The sequence below is a fragment of the Cygnus olor genome, chromosome 27, assembly GCF_009769625.2.
Source record: "Cygnus olor isolate bCygOlo1 chromosome 27, bCygOlo1.pri.v2, whole genome shotgun sequence".
NCBI lineage: Eukaryota > Metazoa > Chordata > Aves > Anseriformes > Anatidae > Cygnus > Cygnus olor.
In genome coordinates this window covers 5,711,526-5,735,046 of record NC_049195.1, presented here as the reverse complement: position 1 = coordinate 5,735,046, position 23,521 = coordinate 5,711,526, and the positions used below count along the sequence as shown (strand labels likewise).

The 23,521-nt window shown below is 43.5% G+C and overlaps 2 protein-coding genes across 8 annotated transcripts in view; one reads left to right on the top strand and one right to left on the bottom strand.

Annotated features, from left to right (window-relative positions):
* Nucleotides 1–23,006, bottom strand: part of IKBKB (inhibitor of nuclear factor kappa B kinase subunit beta) — a 28,543-nt gene extending 5,537 nt beyond the window's left edge. Inside the window, exons 1-11 of one of the 2 annotated variants that reach the window (XM_040538344.1) lie at nt 22,888–23,006; nt 22,006–22,119; nt 5,596–5,713; nt 4,739–4,808; nt 2,961–3,049; nt 2,380–2,469; nt 2,024–2,148; nt 1,587–1,694; nt 1,164–1,293; nt 504–698; nt 163–271 (exon numbers count right to left, since the gene is read on the bottom strand). In XM_040538344.1, the coding sequence (XP_040394278.1) occupies nt 163–271; nt 504–698; nt 1,164–1,293; nt 1,587–1,694; nt 2,024–2,148; nt 2,380–2,469; nt 2,961–3,049; nt 4,739–4,808; nt 5,596–5,713; nt 22,006–22,070 (1,099 nt within the window). In that variant the 5' untranslated portion in view covers nt 22,071–22,119; nt 22,888–23,006. Of the gene's footprint in view, nt 1–162; nt 272–503; nt 699–1,163; nt 1,294–1,586; nt 1,695–2,023; nt 2,149–2,379; nt 2,470–2,960; nt 3,050–4,738; nt 4,809–5,595; nt 5,714–6,418; nt 6,514–6,590; nt 6,789–22,005; nt 22,120–22,887 lie in introns of those variants that run through there. The other variant, XM_040538343.1, reaches the window with a different exon arrangement.
* PLAT (plasminogen activator, tissue type) lies at nt 8,717–23,373 on the top strand. Of its 6 annotated transcripts, none has more exons than XM_040538345.1 (14): nt 8,748–9,557; nt 13,569–13,652; nt 14,817–14,856; nt 15,273–15,404; nt 15,746–15,859; nt 16,224–16,398; nt 16,999–17,090; nt 17,336–17,510; nt 17,908–18,044; nt 18,348–18,543; nt 19,019–19,155; nt 19,243–19,383; nt 20,944–21,092; nt 22,023–23,373. In XM_040538345.1, exons 2-14 carry the CDS (start codon nt 13,587–13,589, stop codon nt 22,179–22,181), a joined length of 1,713 nt encoding a protein of 570 aa, XP_040394279.1. In that variant the 5' UTR covers nt 8,748–9,557; nt 13,569–13,586; the 3' UTR covers nt 22,182–23,373. The 6 variants fall into 6 exon arrangements, with proteins under 6 accessions (XP_040394285.1, XP_040394282.1, XP_040394284.1 ...); XM_040538346.1 differs by having other exon boundaries at nt 8,755–9,557; nt 17,908–17,993; XM_040538351.1 differs by lacking the exon at nt 22,023–23,373 and having other exon boundaries at nt 8,717–9,557; nt 20,962–21,063.
* Nucleotides 23,374–23,521: the final 148 nt, after the last annotated feature.

The window sequence follows — 23,521 nt, the reverse complement described above, 5'->3', positions numbered from 1 at the left end:
ATTTTGAGGAACTGAATTAATGCTATGACAGTCTGTTTCAGTGCTTCTCCAGTCCCAAGATACAAAAGCTCTCTCTACTCTTTGCACATGGCAGACCACAGAACAAAGGCAGCCATCTCAGTGTGGACAACCTCTCACATTCATACTAGAGAAAGTCCTTACGGATGGAGTCAACACTTTCTGGATGAGGTCGCAAGGCAACCTGAGCTTCATAGGTAACTTTCTGGTTATCGAAGAGGAAGAGGAGATCTGCATCTGCAGCATCATTCACCTGCAGAAAACAGAAGACCCAACTGAGTTCTCTCAGAAACAGCAAGTCTCAGTAACACCAGGAATGGAATGTTCCTCCTCACCCAAGGACTGCTCACCAAAGGGAACAGGGTGCTGTGAAGTGGTTACTATGACTAAAGCCTGCTAAAACAGCAGGGACTGCTGCACTCCCAAAGCAACATCAGTGCTTGCTGAGTCAGTGAAAAGCAAGGAAGGGGAACATTCATGCTCACCTTGCTATCAGCTATATGCTTAGTGGCCAGCTTCTGAGAAAACAATGCAAGTCCAGCCTCCTGCAGGAGTTCCTGGTCCTGTTCTGGGATTCCAGTATCTGACTCGATCCTGGCTTTCACAGTCTGCAGAGTCTCCTCCTCCGTCACAGGGTAGGTGTGCACAGTTCCCGTAACCATGTTCAAAACGTGCAGCAACTACGAGAGGAACGGTGTGACATGAGAAGGGCTGAAGATACATAGGTCACATTTGAGCAGACATCCCAGGACCAAGACACCAAATGCTGACAAACTGTTTCAAAGCACATGCACAGCTCAGTAAGTCACTTTGCAGCTACTTCACAACACAATGCGAAAGTCCTTGTCCTTCATCAGCTGGAAGAGAGGTCACGTGGTAATTATGCAGCTACAGCAGCAGAATCCTTTACCAGGATATGGAACCAAGCACATAACAGAAGCTATTTTCTACTCCCAACAAGCTCAAGGAGCATTCATCCTCCGATAAGCAAGAGGAAAGCACATGCCATTAGCTGTCAGGAGACAGTTAAATGAGATTCTGTGTTGCTCCTCCCCCCAGTCCTATGACTTAGCCCTCTTCTCTCATGGGCTAGGGGCAACTGCTCTCTGAAAAACTTTTCAAGGTAAGCCAGGCCCATTGCTCACCTTCAAATTCAAGATGTCATCCAGAGCTTTGAAACACCCATTGGGTCCATACACAGGATCTGTACCTCTCTGCCGCGGGTGCCACATTAACATGAGCTGCAGCCATTTCTCCAGTCTCGCAGCCAAAACACTGAAGGACCGAAACATGAATGGGATCAGAAGAGACAAAGTACATTTGCAGTCGCCATATGGACTGGTCTCTGCAGGAGGACTGAAATTATTCTCTTTTTTTTTTGATCACAAACGCACTATTTAGAAGGCAGAAACAGACTCTCATCTACACAACGTCAGTCTGACAATGGACACAAGCATTGTGTGACGTACCGAACTTATTCACTGACATAAGGCATATAATATAAAGCTGGTCCATTCACAGAATAAATAGCTTATCTCAGCACGGCACAACAGATTTCTAGTCCTTACCTGTTAAGATTGTTTGGGCAGGGTAAACTGCTAGAAAATCTGACTTCTCCAGATAAGTCTTCTGAAACGACAATATCCAGCTCACTCTTCTGTCGCACTTTTGTATGCCTAATGAATTCAAGCAGGTACAATGGTGAAATCATCACTTGCCTTTCCCAGCATGCATGTTAATAGTCTCTTACTCTTGACAGATACAACACAGATGCTGCTTTGGTTTCTCCTACTTCCCACACAGAAGTCAGTCCTGATCCCAAAGAGAAATTTAAGGAATGCTGAACTTGCTCAAGTTATTCAAACTCCAGTAAAGGGAGCCATTCTCCGTAAGGGCAAGGAACATGGGGATATTACCCTAAGAATCAAGGGACCACACCTCTGCTTCCCACAGATAGGACAGTGGCACTGCATGCACTCTTATCACCTGGCCCCAGGTCACTCACCATTGCACTGGCTGCCAGTTGGGCAGGAATGGTCTGAAGCCTGTGATGCACTCAAAGGCCAGTGTGCCAAAGCTCCAGTAATCCACTGTCACCGTATACTTCTGCTGTTCCAGCAGTTCTGGAGCCTGAGGCAGTTTACACAAGTATAAGACAAAGCCACCCATCTCTCATCTCTCCCCACCCCTTAAGAGCTCATTAACACTTCTGTAACATTAAAGACTGTGCTGAAAGCTCTGCACCCCAAATGCACCCCATGCCAGGACAACTACTTCATCCCAGCCCAAAGCCAGATTACACTGTTAACTCTGTCCCACAACAAAGCGGGAGCTGATCTTCTAGCTGAATTCCTTCCTTACCAAGTACTGCAGTGTCCCAACAAAGGATGTGCACAGGCTACCCTGATCCAACTCCTTAGCATAACCAAGGTCAATGATTTTGTGTATTAACTGAAACACAAAACAGAGAATAAGGACACTAGAGCAAAGTTTTTGTTTGTTTGTTTTTAAAGCACACCATACAGCAGAGAAAGAAAAGGTTCAGCACTTCAAAGGTATGCAGGAAAGGTGCCAGTGAAGAGATGGAAGTAAAAATGGGAAGCTGCTGTAGATTCCTAAAACCAAAAGGTAGGTAAAATTGTCATTGGCTTTATATGGACATAGCTGGAAACATTACTTGTAATTCAGATCTTTAACCAATAGCTACGGTCAGGTTCTCTCCTCAGTAGTTGAATGTCATAATGCCAGGTGTTAAGAGAAGTCTAACTCAGCCTTTCATCTCAGCCACACACAAAATACTGTTCAACTGACACACAGATCTGAGCCAGCTGTTACCCTATGTCACTCTCGCAGAGTGACCACTGTAACTGCAGCAAGCACATCCACATCTTCCTCTTACTTTTCATTGTCTGTGCAGGCTGAGACACCAGGTTCCTCCTTACCCTTTGCTCTCCTTGCTGCAGCACAATGTTCTCTGGTTTCAAGTCTCTGTGGATGATCCTGTTCTCATGAAGGTACCTGAGAGCAGACGCTGAGACACAGAAAGGACCACTTTTAAGAATGCAACTAACACTATCTAGCATGAGCTCAGTAAACTTTCATTTCTATGTGGTGTAAGCATGGCTTTTGAGTCAAATCTTGCACAATCAACAAGATCATTGACTGAATAACGAAATGCCAAGTTCAAGAGGAAAAGTTGACATCAAACTCTTCTGGACACAGATTTGTTCTCTTGGCAGATACGTTTTTGGAGTTAAAGTAGATTCACTTCTCTTCAAGTCTCTCCCTTCCCATGTACTGAAGGTTAAAAAACATAACAAAAGCTGTGCAGAAGTAAAATATATCTAGTCGCTAGAAGAGTGTCTGTATCTTCAACAGTCTTAACCTAGGATCCGAAAGGTGCTCTGCCCAACACTTTCTGTCCTATCCTGTCCACAAAGCATTCTTCTCCCTACCTCACCTTCAAAACTCCTCAAAATTTTATGCAAAGTACCTACTCTGCTCAGGACCAATGTGACATCACAACTAGCAGGCTGACAAATTCCATCTATACTAGGAAGACCAAAAAAAATCTCATCTTAAGAATACAAAGTGAGAATAAATGCCCTCTATTTCTTTGTACTTGCTCAAAGTAATACTTTAAGATATTTCCCTTTTTCAGAATAAAAAGAAAAAGCACATTACTAGGAAAAACAAAAACTTAATAACATTTCCAGTTCCAGAGGGCTTTTCAGCTGTGACTCAGACTTGTGCCAAAGGGACTCACTTTTCGATCTCCAAGACTTCATGTCCCTTCTGACTGCATTCCCAGACTGAGCTCTCCTTTTCAACATGAAATGATCCAGCTAGACTTTCAGGAGTAATCAACAATATAACCTTCTCCTAAAGGTCAGTAACCCTAGAAAGACCAACTATGCTTGCACTGTAGGGGATCTGTAAAACAAGTTATATCAACTGTTGGAAACATTTCTGATCAACTACAGTTCAGATTGTACAAGTGGAGATTTAGATCTGTTCCTCCTCCTAAACACAAACAGGCATAGGAACACAAGCTTCACTCTAAACATGATCCGCCATTGTCTCCAGTCAGCCCTGCGTATCATTTCCTGGTTGTTCAGAAGTGAAATGATCAGACAGCAGAGTACAAATGTTCTGTGAACACAAAGGATTGGAGATTCTGCCTAACGGTCGTATCTGCAGTAAAAGTAATGACAAACGCGTGTTTCTTCTCTTGCCACAAGGTCACTTTCTAATCATGCACCTGCCCCAAAAGCAGTTTTCAGTAATTCCTCTACAAAACCCAAACACCTATCCAGTCTTGCCTCAGCTTTGACTCAATAAGATCTTGACGTAGTCTAAACAAAAAACTCAGTCCCAAAAATCTTTAGACAGCTCTCTCAGTAACCTTTGCAGTCATCTTTTTATTTATTTATTTTTGTCTAGAATTCCACACAGTGGTTGCCCAAATGCTAATGGAAACCCACTTATAACAAACACTCTGAAGTGCTGGTGATCAGCTATTGAGCTGAGTGGAGACTGATAGAACAAAAACGAAAGGCTGGCTCTCTTAAAAGGAGCATTGGCAAAGCAAAACAGGAAACAACTATACTGTTTAAGGGGTCTTATCTAAAAGAAGAGTTCAACAGGTCACTGCTGCAGTGATTCAGCCCTTGAAAGGGCTTCCATGGTTCAGACTACCAAAAATACAGCTACCACTTACCAATATCAGATAACAAGATGAGAATAGCTTCTTCCCGCAGGCCACAACAATTCTCCAGCTGATTCAGGTACTGAAACAAAACAACACAGAATATAGTCTCTCCGTCCTGTATCCTGAGGAAGGATCTCAGTCCCACAAACTCTCAAGAACGCAAGAAGTTCCAGCAACAGCGATGACATTTTCTACGGGCACAAAACTTCATGGAACTGGGACCTCTGGTAGCAATAATTACAGCTTTAGGCCTTAGCGTATCCGTGAGGTAAGAAAGAGAGGGTGGAAGAAGTCAGTATCATCGCCACCCTCTTCCTTCTACTTGCTGTGTCCTACATAGCCATTTCCCCTGTGCCTGGCTACATCAGCTCTAATGTCAGATATAAATTCTGGGTTTTATCTATGGGCACCTTATAGCAAAGGTTAGAAAAACAGTAAGATTAGAATTAGTATGTGGGTTTTGTTTTCTTGTTTTTTTTCTTCTGTGACAGATAGGGGTTTATCACTGTCGAGAAGGATACTGCCCAGAGGCAGGCCCAGCCCTTTGATGGTCTTGGCCATACTCACATCCTGCAGCACAACCCTCATGCATACCCTCATCCTCTACATGCAAAATCCTTGCACTGTCCCTTGCAGCCAAACGAACGCAGAAAGTTTTGGAAAGCACTGAAGTTTTCAGAAGCAGAACTTTATCAAGGACCAATCTGTCAGATCTTGCTGGTGCCACATTAAGAATTAGGAAGCCTCAGCATGTGAAAATGCATTTTTACAGGGTAAGTTCTGAAGAGAAACCCCTAGGTTCCACCCTGCCAAGAAGCCGATTCAGGCTTTTTCCACTGTCACCATCACCATGCCAGTGACCTCACCTTGCGGAGGTCTCCGCCTTGGCAGTATTCCATAGCCAACAATGGCAGGTCATTGGGCGCAAGCTTCTGCATTCCCTCGGGAACATCGCGGGCAGCCACCACGTTGGGATGGTTCAGCCTAAGGAACAGAAGCGAGACAAGTACAGGTGATCACCAGAACTAGGGCAAACACTTTCTGCAAGAGCTACGTAGTCTCACATATTCACGGTCACCACATTAAAGTCCTACAGGGATACGAATCCCTTGAGAAGCTGAAATAGTGAATTTTATTGGTCGGCAATTCATCCATCCTTTGCGGACCTGGAGACTCATCCCCATTCCTTGCATCCTGTGTGCAGGCAGTGTTTTCTATCAACAGAAACACACAAAAGATCTGCTTGGAAGCTACAGGAAAACACCTTGCTGATCCATCTGACACAGTCTGCTGCCATCCCCTTGACAAGACCTGAACCGGAGTCAGGCCGCTGCGTCGTCCTGCGCAACCAGCCCAGCGCCCCGAGGAAGCGCACGAGCGTTCTGCTCCACGGAAGGGCGGCTGCGTGGCAGCACAGTGCCAACACTGAAGACGGCGGCGTGACGGCTGAAGGAGGAAGCCCCGGACTCCGAGGAACGACAGGAGGAGGTTTTCTTCAGCGGGGACCGGGCTCCTACGCGCTCGCCCCGCGGGGGGCCGGTGGCAGGCGGCCCCTCCGCGCCCCGGGCCGGGACGCGCGGGCCGGCCCCCGAGGGCCGGCCCCGCCCGCCCGCCCAGGCCCAGCCCGGCGGCGTCGGGCTCCGCCCGGCAGCGCCAGGCCGCGCCCCGCCGGGCCCCCCGCCGCCTCACCTCTTCATGATCTGGATCTCCAGCGCCCAGCGGTCGCGGTTGCGCGGGCTCAGCTCCTGCCGGCACTGCTTGATGGCCAGCTGCTCGCCGCTCTCCTGCGGGGACAGCGCGGGCCCGGCTAAGCGCGGGCCGGGCCGGGCCGCGCCGCGCCGCGGGGCCGCCCGGCGCCTACCTTGTTGTGCCACCGAATGACGTTGCCGAAGCCGCCGGTCCCCAGGCGCTCCTTCATCTCCCAGGGGCCGCAGGTCTGCGCCTGCAAGGCCGGCGGCCGGCTCATGGCGGGGCCGCGGCGCTCCGGCTCCGCAGTGCCCGGGCTGCCGGCGCGGCCGCTTCCGGCTCCGGCGCGGGCGGCGCGCGGTGCGCGAGCCCGCCCTTAAAGGAGCCGCGCTGCCGGGCGCCGCCCGCCCCGGCCCGCCGCTGTGTTGGGCCCGCAGCGCGCCGCTGCTGCTCGAGCGGACGGTCTGCCCCATACAACCAGAATTCGGCTTCGCTTCACGTCTGAAGTTAAGACAAGGTCAGCAAACGGGCAACAGAGAGGGCTCCTGGATGCGCGTCGCACAGATCGCTGCTTTCTTCCTGTGCACGTACCCCAGTTCTACACGCCACACACAAACCTTTCCTAACAGATTTGACAGCGACTACGGAAAAATACCGCTGCAGGGAGTGAAGAGAGGCATCAGAGGGACCATGTTCCCTCCAGACACAGGGAAGCTCTGCTAGGCCCGCTCGTGCCAACAAAGCCTACAAATCCTACTGATCACGTAGCATAACGAGGGCTGTGACGGGTACGTGCTGAAACAGAACACGTCGTGTTTTTGTCCTTGAGAGCAGCAGAAGCAAAACTTAGCATAGAACTAACTGAAAATGTGAACAAAGCAGTGATGGAAGGGAAAAAAAGTGTTTCTACTGGATGAAAAGGAAATAAATGGCTTCTGAGATTTTTCTTCGTTAATAAATCAACAATTGCTTTTCTAACAGCAGCAAGATCACAACTAGCTGAGAGCTATACACCTGAGACAACATATACTGTGCAATGAATTCCCTCTCTTGCCAGGAAATAATTCACTTCACACTTCCATCTCCTGATACGTTGGTTTCAGTGCCATTCATCCATCACATACTGTCACCCCGGGACACATCTTTACGCCACATGGTTTCATATATATAATTTAAAATACAAAGTTCCTGCAGAAAGATATGGCTAAGAGCAAAACAACTCCTCAGGAAGACAGTGTCTTATGATGCACAGTTGGCACTGGGTTAAGTGTGCAGTTTCCTCCCCGAAGACAGAGCAGATGGGACCGGCAGCTTTTCTAAGTGTCATCTTCAGTTTGATATGCTGGCACAAATCACATTTATAATGGGATATTCAAATAAATCATACTAGATTTATATCCAGTTTACCATCTCTAAGAGGTGTTAATCTGACCTGAGATGACAAGCTGTTGAAGTATGGGCTGGATGAGGAAACAAGAAAGTAGACTGAAAATTGGCTGAACTGCTTGGCCCAGAGGGTAGTAGTGATCAGTGACCCAAAGACTAATCAGAGGCCAGTAACTAGCAGTGTACCACAGGGGTCAATACTGAGTCCAGTCCTGTTTAACATCTTCATTAATGTTCTGGATGATGGGGCAGTGTACTCTTAGTACGTTTTCAGATGACAAAACTGGAATGAGTGGCTAATGTGCCAGAGGATTGTGCTGCCATCCAGAGGGACCTGGACAGGCTGGAGAAATGAGCTGGCAGGAACCTCATGAAGTTCTGCATGGAGAATTGCAAAGTCCTGCCCCCTGGGTAGGAACAACACCATGACATCCTGGGGGCCACCTGTCCGGAAAGCAGCTAGGCAGAAAACTACCCAGAGGTCTCCTAGAGGACACCAGGCTGAACATACACCAGCAATGTGCCCTTGCTGCAAAGAAGGCTAATGGTATTTCTGGGCTGCATTAGGCAAAGCATTGCCAGCAGGTAGAGGGAGGTGATCTTTCTCCTCTACTCAGCACCGGTAAAGCCACTCCTGGAGTGCTGCGTCTGGTTCTGAGCTTCCACGTACAAGAGAGACACGGACATACTGGAGACAGTCCAATGAAGGGCTACCAAGATGAAGGAGATGGTGCGTTCCTCTATGAGGAAACGCTCAGAGAGTCAGGCTGGAGAAGAGATGGCTCAGAAAGGACCTTATCAATGTCTATAAATACTTGAAGGAAGGGTGCAAGAGGACAGAGCCAGGTTTAACAAACCCAGCCTTAAATTCAGTTCTAAAACCACTCCACTCGTTTGATTTTTCTGCCACACTTTGACAATGTAGTGCTTTGGGACTGTACCTTCATTGAGCAGAGTTTCATTTTCTAAGATGGACAGTATCAGTCAACATTTAACTCTCTGGTCCTTAACACGCTATTCCTTATTTCTAACCAAGGATCCTAAGTTTTGCTCATTGTCCCCACTTAACTTGGGAATTCCTTTGACCACTTCCTCTCCCAGCAGCACTGTTCATGGCATGCTTTGCTCCACTTACCAGTCAGGGTCTCTGCGCCAAAGATGGATGTCATTCTGACATAGCAGGAGTTTCTCAGTACTAGGACTAAGCCTACAGACCTATGGCCGTGTTAGAAATAAAACATTCATGCATTCATTTTGGGCACTGCCTAGGCCATTCTTCCCCCACATTCCTAGAAGCATGATGAGACAGTTCTTCATATGGGATGCTTACTGTTCTCACTCTAATTGAAGCTCAAGTTGTTCAATGCAGAAAAAATGTTTTGAAGACTGAATTTGCTCTCAGACTGGAATAAAGTATGAAGAAAGAAGACTGGCTGTAAAATCCAGTATGCCCTACCGACATTGGCAAGCAAGCTTTCCTCCTGCCGCCCCTCCCCCCAAACATTCCCTAATGCTCTGGACACAAGCCACTCTGTCCTAGATCATCCCAAGGTCCTGGCTGCTATCTTTTCTCTCGGGAAGGGGAGGGGGGCGGGAAGCACACCCTCCTGCCCTCTTTAGTCTCCACCCCTTTCAGAGAAGTTTTAAATAAGACGGGAGCTGATCAGAAAGATCATAACAGAGACGTGGAAAACAGAAAGAGGCTCGTCTGGGAAGGAAATCATCAGCAGAAAATAGAAGAGAAAAAGCAAAAAAGGTATGTGCTACTCGACACCTGTTTCCAAAAGTGCATTTCCTGTTTTCAACGTTATTGGCATTATCATTAAATACTACTAAATACTATTTAATAAAGCCTACTAGGTTATCAGAGTAGTTACCTAACCAAGCTATTGCTTTTCAGCTTTTGAAGATTTATAATGCTGGATAAAACTTTTAGCTTCCAGTTGCTTCAAGAAAGCCTCAGCAAGCTATTCCAGGGAAAGGGCAAATGGCCTCAGGCTCTGAACAGCTAGCAGGGAGGAGCCTCCTGCACAGAGAACACTTCGAAAAAGAACTAGCAAAGGAAGAGTTACAAACATTCTGATGGTAAGGAGAAGCCTAGAGAGCCAGGTGTGAAAGGACAATTCATTGTCTTCCTGGGAGATCAGACTACACATTTCACCCCAGGCTCACAACCAGGATAATGGAGGCACAAAGGGGAGGAGGGGGGCGGGTCATCTTCAGTTCTTCCTAAACATGATTCTTTTCAAATGACAGGAAATACTGAGAATGATTCCCCAAAGGAAGCCAGAGCTTGCAATGCCTGCTTTTTCCACTGCCTTCAAAGACTTCAAAATTTTAAATTACTTTCCCCAAAAGCAAACATTTGTCCACTGTGATATTCTAAAGAGAAACAGTACAAGTCTGATACTCATCTGCTCAGTTTAGAAAAGGGATACGGCAGCACTTTCCCCAAAAGGCAGGAAAAGGCATCAAGGACCTGCAGTCCTTTGTTTGGTCTAGACCAAGATGGTGGTTCATCAGCGAGAGAGCTGCTAATGCTAAAGATTCAGAATTGAAGCAAGTATTCTATACTAGGTAACTAGAAGGGATGGGGGGGGAAGCTACCTTTACTTGTTACCAATGATGTTCTGTTTGACCTTGATAAGCTATACCCCTTTTTTAGGTCTTATGCCACATCTATAAGATAATACTCACACTCTCACTACTTAGAAGAGCTGTTAATAATAAATTAATAGTCAAAATATGCAATTTAAAGTATTCCTGATGATGATGCTTCAGCAAAGACACTGCATCTGCAGCATTCCTTATCTGCATCCAATTCCAGGTCTGTACTGAGGTATATGCTACTAGCACAATACCTGTACCGTGTGCAACGACTCACGACTTGCTGATCTATTTGGTTAGCATGGAATATCCAGTCTCCAGTGAAATGCTATAACACGTTAGTCGCAATAATGTTTTTCCAGCTTACTCCATTCCATATCGGCTATCATAAAAGGCATACCTTAAAAAAACATGTATAGAGCTGGCTCTTCTACAAGCAGAAAGTCCTCATTGCAAGCCTGGTTATCTACTTTATCAATTCACTCCATTCTTTAAAACCTTCATACTGTTTTTCAAACTTTTGCTTTTAGCCAAGCCTCCTAATTCATTCCCGTGAGTTCTATTTCCCTGTTCTCTCTGTTTCTCTTTCAAAGGGCAATACTTCCTTATTACTCACATGTCCTAAGTGTGATTATGAACAAAACAGGCGGCTTCTGAATCATTTAGAATTCTAAAAGAATTAAGCCTGAGAGACTCTAAATTTAGGGTATCATATATCCTTGTTTTACTGTACCTCAAAGCATAGAATCAGAACATCAGAATGACACATCTAGGCCTCTGTCTTATTGCTAGAGTATTTCTCGATCAGAGAGGAAACAAGATGAAAGCAGCAGGCACAAACTGCTTATGAGAGCAGTACCAGAAAGTACATTGGTTGAAGATTTCTGCCTGGAGTCTTGTAAACATGCTATTTTTCAAAGAGCCATGTGGTTTCAGTTTGATAGGGCTTATCATTCAGAACATTCCAATTGATTGGCATGTATCGTACCTTTCTCAGGACTGAAAACAAACATCTGGCAAAACCTGTTACCAGTTTTCTGAGCATAGTGGGACACCAGCCACCAATGGATGGACAGGCACGGGAGAGGGGAAGAAGGAAGGAAGGGCTGTAGCACTGCAATATAAACTAGCCAGAACAGGGGGCAGGAGAAGTAATTGGAAGCAAGGATGCGGTATCTGACACAAGGCAACTTCAGGGATACATTCTGTAGCACTCCGCACTAGAAGTATGTACAGCATAAGACTAGAATCTACTTGTACAGCAGATAATACAGGATAAACTTAATTATAACATTAAGCCACTCAAGTAATTCATAAATAGGGGCTCTTTTCATGTCAGTTTCCAAGACTGAAATAGCTCCCTGTTTCTCAACCTCCCTTCCCTCACTAAAACTAGCTATAGTTAGTTTCCTTCTGGTATCAGGCACCGAGGACTTCTTCCAAGATAATTAATTAGGCCAGCTCTGCCACTCCGATCTCCCCCAAAAAAAGTGTTGCCGGTGTTGCCTTGTTTCCAGAGAATCTTAGCATGTACCTCAGAAATGAAGTCTCCACAGTTCCTCATAGCACTTCCCACAGAATAATGCTAACAAAGCAGCTCAGGTAAGTTTCACTTCATGATCTTTCCTACACAAAGTCTAGGCTAGCAGAATCTTGTTTTTTAAAGCAGTCAGCAAGAAATTCCAGCCTCCTCCACAGATGGCAACAAAGATGACTGGTGGTGCTAACAATTAGCAATTTAAAATCCTGCAGCTGTGAGATTCAGAACACATCCCTGCACAGCTCCAATAATGAGCAACAGCTGCAGGGATTAAGGATAATATAATACAGGGTTTCAGCAGCAGCCCAGTGACTTCTGCGTGATTTTGGATTATGCATTACAGCTTTGGGAACACCACTGGCTGAGTTCAAATGCAGTTAGCATATTCCTGTGAAGTCAATGCCTGTTTGGAAAACTCAGGTCGTGTGTTTTTTAAAGGCTTGCTGTATAATGCAAAATGCTTCCTAAGAGGTCAGAAAGGACTTGAAAGTATATGGAGATTACTACAAAATCTGCATACTAATATGTACCCCTGAGAGCTGCTCTGGACCACATGGATTTCATCAAGATGTGACACAAAGACAAGACTTGCAGCAACTAAGGCTCTCAGAAGCTGTTCCTGTGAATCTCTTCAGTCTGACTTGCAACTTTGTCTCCCCTTGGTGCAGGCTAATCATGAGAAACCACTATCCAGTATGTTGTAGAGCAGCCCTAGAGACTGGCAGTGGAAACAAGAGCCCGCCCTCTGCTCTACCTCATCCCCATCTCTTGCTGCATAAAGCTGCCAAAGCGATTTGAGGGAATAAGACATGCAGTTGTGATTGCATAGAAGTGACACACAGAATGAAATGGTGTAACAATGAAAGCACCAGAGCACCAGATCAAAAGCTAGCCTGCCAGATGTTCAACATACTCTCAATTTTTAGCAAAAACATACAACAATAGTAGAAACTGAAAGCTCAGCAGGGCCAAAAAGGGAGAAGCTGTAGAAATACTGAAAAATGAAGACATAGCAACTCACCTATCACCACCACCTACCACAAAGCATCCCCACCTATCATCGCCAGAGTCTCCTGGCCAATGCAATTCATCAGCAAGCAGCTCTCACTCTCACCCAAAGAAGCAGCCTGGACAGAAAATACAAACCTTCTTAAACCATTGTTATTAGCAGATTTCTGTGCCACTGCAAGAGATCTCTTGGATGGGACTCAGTGACCTGAATCGCAGTTAACACTTTCATGTGTCATCTCTTTAATAATGGGCATGATACTGTTGGCTTCCAGCAACCTTGGGAAAAAGGACTTTCAATTTCCTTCTACAAGTGTTATTCTCCAGGAAACACACTCTGAGTTTCCTCCAGATCCACGAGGTTATGCTTTAGGGTTGTAGGGTTTCTACATTTATCAAGTATAAGCACAACTAGGTCCAGCCTGCCAGTTTCCTCTGTTCAGGGACACCAAGACAGCTAAGCCTAATTGCTGAGAACTGCAGAGTAGAAAGTGGGACTTAATGTAAAAAGCATTTTCATCATTTAAAACCTTAATTTAAAACTCACTACTTTGAATGTAACTCACTCTGTAAAACACTTTTGTTGAACTTTTTTTTTTTAACCTTCTATAGATAACTTGAGATCTGGAGATGATGTGGAAAACACTCCCATATCTCCTCCTGCTGATGGGAGCAATCACAATTACTCAATGCCAGGTAAGGAGGTAAATAATGCTCTTGCCATCTGCAGGCACTCAACCTTGTTTTCAGCAGCATTTCCTTGCTAGCGACTCCAAGTGTCTGCATCAGACAAAAGGAGGATCTCATTCTATCGCTATAAATCAGAGGAAGGAAAGCCATGTGAACCAGTCTATGTCTAATATGGGATTTCTACTAATGTGTTATCCTGTCTGGTTTTCATTTCAGTAAGAAAGTCACCTCCAAATCTTCCTTGTGTACCTGTTCAGCCAGATACTATTCACAGTTAGGAAGAGATCCATCACAATAACCCTTTCATTTCCTTTCCGTTGGTCTCACCTTCATCGTTATTCTCATGTACAACTAGCCATTGATGGTTTCCATGTCCTCTCATTCCAAGCTTCACATTGCATAGCTTAAATAAACACTGCACAATTCTAAAAAGTTTAGTATCTTTCTCAAAAAATTGTTATCCCAGCCTTCCTCTTTCTTTTTATGCTGTTCTTTCTTCTGTGCCTGATCAAAGAAGTTTTCTAAATGGGTTTCATGCTTAAAACTTTAAAATATTTTATTTAATTGGCTGCAAGAGATGTATCTCTACCTTTCTCCTCCTTCCTCCCACCCCAATTTCAGTACTTAAACATGATGGATAACAAGTGAAAGGCTTGTGCCAAAGGAAGGATCACACTCCATTGCATACACATGATCCAGTCCATGCTGAGCTCCTGTTATGACTAGCTAGTAAAATATGCTTTGAAAAAAATCAAAACTAATCAAGGTACAAAGGCTCATGAGGAAACTGCAAGCAACAGCTGCTGAGCAAAAGTAACTGCTTGCTCATATTTTTATGTCTTTGGAAAATATTTCCTTGGACCTCCTGCAAATAGCAGAAAGCTGACAAGCTAACAGTTGCAATGCCCCAAGACTACATAATCACTTCACACCTGATGCAAGTACAACACATCACCAAGTTCACATCACTCAAATGACAAACAATAACCTTCTAATCGGTGGTAATTCAATGATTTGCAGTTTTCAGTACCCATGCTGAAGTACTGAAGGCACTTTTCACTACTCTGATTTGCAAGACCTCAAGAGGAGGACTGTCCCTTTGGAGGCACTTGTTCTCTCAGTTTTCTTAAGAGAGCGGTTACTCACAGAATTAACCTTCTTTGCTTGCAGAGCTGGCACATGCGTTACAAACGGGGAGCCAGATCTAGAGGTAAGCCAGGCAAACTACAAGTGCATTATCTGGAGCTTTATGAGCACAGGACAGGAAAGCAGATGATGCTGAAGGAATAGAGCCTGAAAGCTGTTCTCCATGGTTGGGGGGGGGAGGGGTGGAATCTGAGAATGGCAGATTCAGAAGACAAAATACTAGAGTATTAATACCATCTACAGCTCAAAGAGCAAAGTCCGTCCTCCCCCACCCCCCGTTCTTCACTAGCAGAATAGAACATCCAGCAGCATAATAGTGAGAGAGATGGGACAATTTGGGTCTGGGAAGGAGAAAGGGTTGCCTGCTAGACAGATGCTCCCATCATGGATACTTTTTATCCTGGAAAGAGAAAAGAGTTCTTTTGCTAAACCAAGTCTTTTCAGTGAATCTCTAAAAGAGATTCCTTTCTCTAATTACAGCCATTTGCACAGACTATTCATCTGGAGAAATATACCAGCACAGGGGGAGCTGGCTGAGGCTCTCAAGGAGCCGAATAGAATACTGTAGGTGCGACAACGGTCGGAGTCGCTGCCACACTGTTCCCATCAGAGGTGAGTATGAAGAAGAAAAAGAAAGGAAAGGGTAGGAGATGACATCCTAAAGAACTCCACCGTCAGGGAAGGAGATATCACATGGAAAACCTTGCTTGAAATGAAAGCATTAATATGCACTAACTCAGGCAGAACTAAGGAGGAATGAACAAGGGGCTGAGAAAGGCTCATAATAGTGAACGCGGAGAGAATGGAACAAAGGAAGAATGTGGCACTACATACGTTTAGGCAGGGGGAAGTAGATCAGGCTAAAGGAGACTGACAAGAGGAGAGGTGGGTACATTGCCAGCTGTTTACTTCTGTGAATTCTAACTGTTTCTTGACTTTTCTTTACTGCACAGCCTGCACTAAAAATAAATGCTACAATGGGGGCCAGTGTTCACAGGCATATTACTCCCCACAGCTCTTCATCTGCCAGTGCCACCAAGGTTTCTCTGGGAAGCAGTGCGAAATAGGCAAGTATAATGTATCAGTTAATGGGAACAATGCTGCTGGTTTTAGCTATGTAGTGCAGAAAGAAGAGATACTCAGAAACTGCTACTGTATACTGGGCTCTCTGTTAAGGTGTCTCTTTTCATGGTAAAGCTAATACTACACAGGACCTTTGAGAAGGACACCTAGGTTGATCTCAGTGTCTCTTGATAAAACACTAAGTTTTGAAACTGAAGATATTTGCATATCCTTACAATTTGCTTGGAAAGACATTTTCACCAACTTACAAGACAAGGCACCTGGGAGCCAAGTTTAAGCAGAACAAGAGACAGGAGAAGCAGTGTGTGATGCTGTCCTTTTAGCAATGTTTTGTTCCCTTTTGCTCAGATACTGAAGTTAAGTGCTACAAAGATGCTGGAGTAACATACAGGGGTATGTGGAGCAGGACAGAGAGTGGAGTTGAATGCTTGAATTGGAATATCAATGGCTTGATGGACCAGACATACAGCGGCCAAAGAAAGGATGCTGCTGAGCTGGGATTGGGCAATCACAACTATTGCAGGTGAGGGACTTGTGACTCGTGTCAGAGCTGTAAGAATCTGCCCATTCTGAGAGCTTGGGGCAAAAGGGAGGCTGTTTAATACCAGCCACAGAACACTGCATACAGGTGCACATACAGTATAGTACGAGAGCAGCAACTGCAACTTCTATAGATAGATCTCAACTTCTGATCCATCTAGAGTAGATGTTTATGCTGGACTAAAATATGCATGCCTTTCTCACCCCATAGTCTTCCCTTGTGCCCATTTGCATCCTTCTCAGTGCCTAAAACTCCCTTTGCAAGCCAGTTTCCTGCCACCTATGCCTGCAGATCTAGATCCTCCTCACAATTCTAAAATATAGTGCTTCCTGCAAATGAACTAAACTGCACAAACAAGTTAGCCGGTCCTGCTACTGGCTGTCTCATCCTCACCTCCACATACTCTTTGCTTTTATAATTAAAATAAGAATACAGACTATTTTTGGTGGTTCACTCTGCACTGCTGAGCAGGATCAAGTTACTGTACTAGATGACACACTTGAGACTAATAATGACAGTTTTATAATGATGCGTAATGTCTTTATAATATTGCATAAAGGCATTATGCATTAACTCTTTCAGAAACCCAGATGAAGACTCCAGACCTTGGTGCTATGTCTATAAAGGGGGAAAGTACATCTGGGAATACTGCAGTGTACCCTCCTGTTCAAAAGGTACATGCAGGACAGGGAACGGACTTTAGAGCTTCCATGATTCACTGCATATATAAGGGTTCTCTGTAGACCTGTGTAACTGAAAAGTTAATATTCTCATGTTAAATCATGTTTAAGCTTTTTATATTTATGACACAGAGAGACTGACATAAGTAGAGCTAATATATAGATGCCTTGACAGAAATGACAATAGGAACAGCTGATGGTTTACATGCATCAGTTAACATCCAGCTTTCTTATTGAAGTTGGGAACAACAACTGCAAAACTGGAAGAGGCACGGATTACCGAGGCAGTCACAGTGTTACCAGTTCTGGAGCTACCTGTTTGAGGTGGAATTCTCAACTCATTGTTAGCAAGCTATATACTGCATGGAGAAGAGATGCTTACCAGCTAGGCCTTGGCAGTCACAATTTCTGCCGGTATGTATTGTTATAGAATGAATTTAATAAATAAATAAATAACAGTAAGCTTTCTTGTGGTACTCCCGAGGCAGGGCATGTTGTTTACATGGGTTATTAAAGCCAGGTTATTTAATCCATGTTGTTTACATGGGTTATTAAAGTAGAGGCAATACATTACAGTGGAGAATAAAGCTCACTGCCAATAGTAATCTTCATTCCACTTGACTTCTGTATACTTCCCTAACATTGGACTATATTAAGAGAAATTCCACACGGCCCTGTGCTCTCTGTATCTCTAGAAAAAAACAAAAAGAATACAGTCAGATCCCCACCTGCTCTCTTCAGGTGTCTCCTTCTCCCCAAAATCCCTGCAAACCTGGTGATACAAGTTTTTCTTCTCCTTCCTGTGCTGCAGGAATCCTGACAATGACAACAAGCCCTGGTGCCACATACTGAAAGGAACTCAGCTCACATGGGAGTACTGTAACGTGCCTACCTGTTGTAAGGCTCCTAACACTCCTGATTCTTCTTTCTTTGTGGCATTACTGTTCGGTGTGTTGCAAGTCTCTTACAGTAAGAGGTGGGGAAAAAAGCTACTTGGGGTAAATAGGGATTCTGCAGGTCAGCTGTTATAGAAGTACCTTCTCTGCCGGAAGAGAAGACTGCAGAACTGGGAGACAGAAAAGACAGGGTTTCTTTACTATATTTTTTCAAATCTATACAAGTTTCCTAGGAAACAGGAATGAGTCAGATACTGAACAGTTGATGCCAGGCTGCCTTGATATGCAGTGACAACTAACAGACTCTTAACTCAAACTCAGTGCAAGAGTTCCTGAACACGTTTGTCATCCACAGCCACCTGTGGCATACGGCAGCGTAGAGTACGCCAGTACCGCATAAAAGTCGGCTCCCATGCAGACATTGAAGCTCATCCATGGCAAGCTGCCATCTTTGTGAAGTATCGCCGAGCACCTGGAGAGCACTTCCTTTGTGGAGGAATTCTGATCAGTTCCTGCTGGGTTTTGTCAGCTGCTCACTGTTTTGAGGAAGGGTGAGCTGAGGATTCAGTACTGTCTGGGAAATCGTACCAAAAATTCTGGAAAATGGAAGCATCCAGTATTAGCCTTACTGGAAGGGTGAAAGACTTGAAAAAGCCATTAACTCTATAGAATTATTTTGTGGAGTAAAATGTGACCAACGTTACAGACAGGCAAACTGTCTGTATGGCATTAAGGTACCACAGCAAAATACCAAATAGGTGAAGAACAAAGCTGTCAGTATAGAATGCAGAGCCATCTGAAACTTGATTAACAGCAACGGCCTTACAGAGAAGGTTTGCCAGGGTGCAATTACTCTAAGCAATTACTGCAAAAACTAAGGCAAATAGGACATCTGAGGTTAAACTGCTCGGGCAATGAAGTAGTAATAGTGCTAAAGTAAGAAAAGCAGAAGTTCCAACAGCACAACTTCAAAGAAAGGGTCCATTCCAGTTAACACAGGAAGAAAGTAAAACTTTCATTTTTCAGCTTTAGTACTGATCAGCTGAAGATTGTGCTGGGCAGGACTTCACGAGCAACTCCTGAGGAGAATGAACAGAACTTTCAAGTGAAGAACTACATTGTGCATCAGAGATTTGACTCTGAAAATTATGACAATGACATTGGTAAGAACTTCTCCGACATCATGATTTGATAGGTTATGATTTGCTCAAGCTTGATGTTAGTCAAGTAGTCATTTTTTCTCTCTTCAGCTCTGCTGCAGTTGAAATCTGACACAAAAGACTGTGCTATTGAAACAGACACTGTCCGCGCTGCCTGCCTCCCAACACCAAACCTGCAGCTGCCTGACTGGACGGAATGCGAGATCTCTGGTTATGGCAGAAACGAAGAATGTAAGTAGAAGATACACCGGGCCCAAAGTCAGGTCCCCCTGCCCTCAAAGAATTCAAGCCCTTAGTATTGTTTGACGTGTGACCCCCCAAAAAATTATTTTATGGCTTATATCAGCACTCCAAAACGTACATGTAAGTGAAACATATACAAAAAGAAGTTTTGGTCCAAGTTATTTCATTCATCTGAGATCTGTCAGCAGCATAGGCTAGTGGAGTCTTGAAACTTTCCAATAGTAAAAACACAGAAAATGACAGAATGGATAACAGAAAAAGTGCAGTCAAGGCTCCCACATTTCTGCTGTACTGAGATACTTATTGCATTTAATATTAAACTTAGACATTGTCATTCTGACAGAAATCCATTTCTGTTGAGATTTACAGTTGCAGGTAGTTGCATTATTCTAAAAGACACATTGGCTGTGCAGTGATTAGCAAAAAAGCTAAAGAGGTGATGATCCTAGATATATATTATAAGGCCAGCCAAATGAGTTAGAATAATTCAGTTGGAAGGGACTTATGAAGATCATTAAATCCAACTGCCTGAACATTTCAGGGCTAACCAAAAGTTAAAGCATATTACTGAGGGCATTATCCAAATGCTGCTTGAACAATGACAGGCATGGGGCATCAATCCCCTTGCTGGGTGAATGTTTTTTTAAAATGAGCTATTCCAAAAAGCACAGCCAAACAAGAAACAGGAATAAAACGTGTTTGGAGATATACACAGTCTGACCTGTATTTCAAAAAGGAGCAAAAAAGCAGCTATTTTACTGGTATTTTCTACTTATTTCTTTTTATTCTCTTTAAATTGTAAACGCTGAAGCAGCGACTGTGAAGCATCTGTCATAAGAAGTCCAAATCATGATTTGTGCTGTTAAGGTTTTTGGAACAGACTTGAAAATTTAACATATGAGTGTACCATATGCTTTTCAAGCTAGTCCTTCACATTGTTTACAGGGAGTACAGAATAAACTCATTCAGAGCAAAGGGATACTGCAATTGTAATTCAAAACTGGACTGAAAAACAATCCTGCCAATGTTCAGCTTTGTGAACACACAAAACAAAAATAAATCTATTCCATTCTAAAATAGCACACGTGTATTCCTATCCAGTTACTCAGTGTTGTGTACATCTGTTTTTTCTTAACAGAAGTCTAATACTAAAAAGTCAAGGTTACATTTCATACAGGTAGTGATTTTTAGATGCAGTTACTATGACTTCATTTAGATTGATGTAATTTGTGCAAAGATGACTTATCCATCCAAGAAACCTAGCGCTCTTTATTTTGCACCCAGTAGGAACCTCTGAAACATTGCTAATATTGCTTGCTAAGAAAGCAATATTCTCTCTCAACTAGATTAAAGTTGTTCTCATAAGCAAAGCAGAACCCTCAATAATTAAAAAAAGACCCTTTTGGCAAGGAAGTTGTGCCACCCTCCCCTCCTGCCACTAGCTAGTTTTCTGTCTCTTCCCCAAACTGCAGAAACTGAGTTGCAAAGTTTTTATAAGTGTATGTGTATATATATACATATATATATATATATCCATGTCCCTTCCAGTTTCTCCCTTCTATTCAGAGCACCTGAAGGAAGGGCACGTCAGACTATTTCCAGCTAGTCGGTGCACAACACAGCATCTAGACAACCGGACAGTTACAGACAATATGATATGCGCAGGAGACACAAGGAACCTTGATGATGCCTGCAAGGTAAAGCCAGCTCTGTTCCTCTTTTCTTTCTAGGCCTGTCCTTTATAGTGTGAACGAACCAAACAAAAATATTCAGAAAATAATTTAAAGAAGTCCTGCATTTGACTACATGAAATTCTAGTAAACTTCTGTTCAGTAGGACAGAACTGCTGGCTCCTCCTTCATTTTTTTTCTCCTTTTTTTCTCCCCTCTCCTCATAGCTGAGAATGCAGGCCACGTTCAATCAAGCAAATCAGAATACAGACTGAAAATTCCAAATACAGGAAATATCACAAAACTGAGCAGGAAACTCCACCTCAGCAGGGTTTCCTAATGTTTTCTCTTATGTGAACCACCAAAACATTCAGCAGTAGGTTCTGTAAGAGATGTAGGTGCCACTCTACTGGAAAGTGGAGAATAAAATAATAAAGACTAAAAGATAGTGGAGAATGAGCAGCTGTAACATGAGAAACAGGAGAGCACGCATTAAATTATAATACCTAAAACAAAGATTGACATTTCTTCAGTTTCAACATCTCTTTAATGTTCATGATTTACTATTACTCACAACAGTATGAAGAAGCATGGACCTTTACAGTTTGAACTTTATAGTTGTTTTTTTTTTTGTTCTTAGCAATACCTCACCTACATTTCATAAATAACTGCCATACAAAGTTAGACACTTTAGTGTCAGATTGTTTTCGGCCTCCCCTGATACAAGAGAAGCACTAACGGAGGCTGCCTGGAACACAGAAGTTGCTTATGTAAAAGGGTTGTTACTAAGAGCATTAGAAGCATGGTGTCTCTTGATTTGTGAGTATATTAAACGGGACATTTAGGAAAACACAAGAGATGGCATCTAATGCACAATTAAAGGCAGTGAGAAAAAAAAACAATACAAAACACAAACAAAAAAAGGTGATTCTTTACTAACCTGGTACTTCTCTGCAGGGTGACTCTGGAGGGCCTCTGGTCTGTATGAAGGATGATCGAATGCATCTAATTGGAATCATCAGCTGGGGAATAGGTTGTGGCCGCAAAGATATACCTGGCGTTTATACAAATGTGAATCGTTATCTTGACTGGATTCAGAACAACATGAAATCCTGAAGAAGAAAAATGAACTATCCACAATTTTGTGACCATGCCCTTGCAAATTCCTTTGGGGTGTTTTAAGGATGTTAACAGGGCATCCTGGTTGCCCAGATGCTTATGTCTTTCTGTAAAAAAGGAAGACAAACTGCCATGTGTGGTAAGGGCACTTTCTCAAATTACTCCCTTTTCCCCACTACAGGTTATCAGAAGCAGAGTCCTTCCCCTCATCCCCCTTACATCTCCAAGCTTTGTCGTTTCATCAGTCCCATGTGTACAATTGAAAACAAAGGTTGGCTTGCAAAATGAAAGCTATATTGTTTTGGGAATGGGAGTGAGCAGCAAGCAAAGGGGACAGATTTCATTTCCTGAAACTTTCATCTCCCTCTTTTGAGGGAACAGGACTCAAACATTGTCAAGGATGCTCAATGACACATGGACATATGTCTTCCATAACACTGCCCTAGGGCATATAAGAACATATTTCACAAAGGGGATTACTTATTATTCAAATTAATTTCCACAAACCTCTTCCCCCCCCGCCCTTGAAGGCATACTAATTTTCTAGCATTTAAAGCATGAGAAACTTTCCTGTGTCCCCCTTTGAACAAGGGGCTAGAAGAGGAAGTTTCATGATCTCATGTGGAATAACAAGAACGTATGTTAAAAGTGCAATGGAAAGATGTGTACTTTCTTACCCAAAACACAGCAATGAGATTCTTACCCAAAACACTGCAATGAGGTGAATCCTTGAAGGGAGTCTTGAGTTTGAGCCCTTACTCTGCACAGATTCTTCCTAGCTCAGGCTGTTCCCATTTGGGACTCACAGAGCAAAAAGAACATATTGTGTAATGTCCACTTCACAAACACACTGCAGCAACATTTTATTTTTTTGGGGGGGGTAGGGGTGGGGTGGGCAGAATAAATACATAATCTTTTGATGTACTTGTCTATAAAATTCTGAATTTTATTTTTTTTAATACTATGCAGGTATTTTAAGCTATTCTGTGCTTATCTGATTTAACAGTAAGCTTTCCACCACTGTAAGAACAACTGACAGGTCTAAACTCGTCCACCAAAATATTAGAATCTACCCTTACCCACTGAATTTACTACACTCTTACTAACACAGGATCAAAAATGGATTTGCAAATAAAAATGTTATTTCTTATTTGGCTGTAAGTTTAAAATAAATTCCAATCAAGATTAAGTTCTTTCCTTATGAAATTTTACTTCATTATTTAATGAAGTAAAAGAAGTAAAATTATTTGATTTTATTTAATTATTTAAGCGGATTTCAGACTCCAATAGATATAGCAAGGCTCTAGGTGTGGGCTACTTATTTCCATATCAATGTA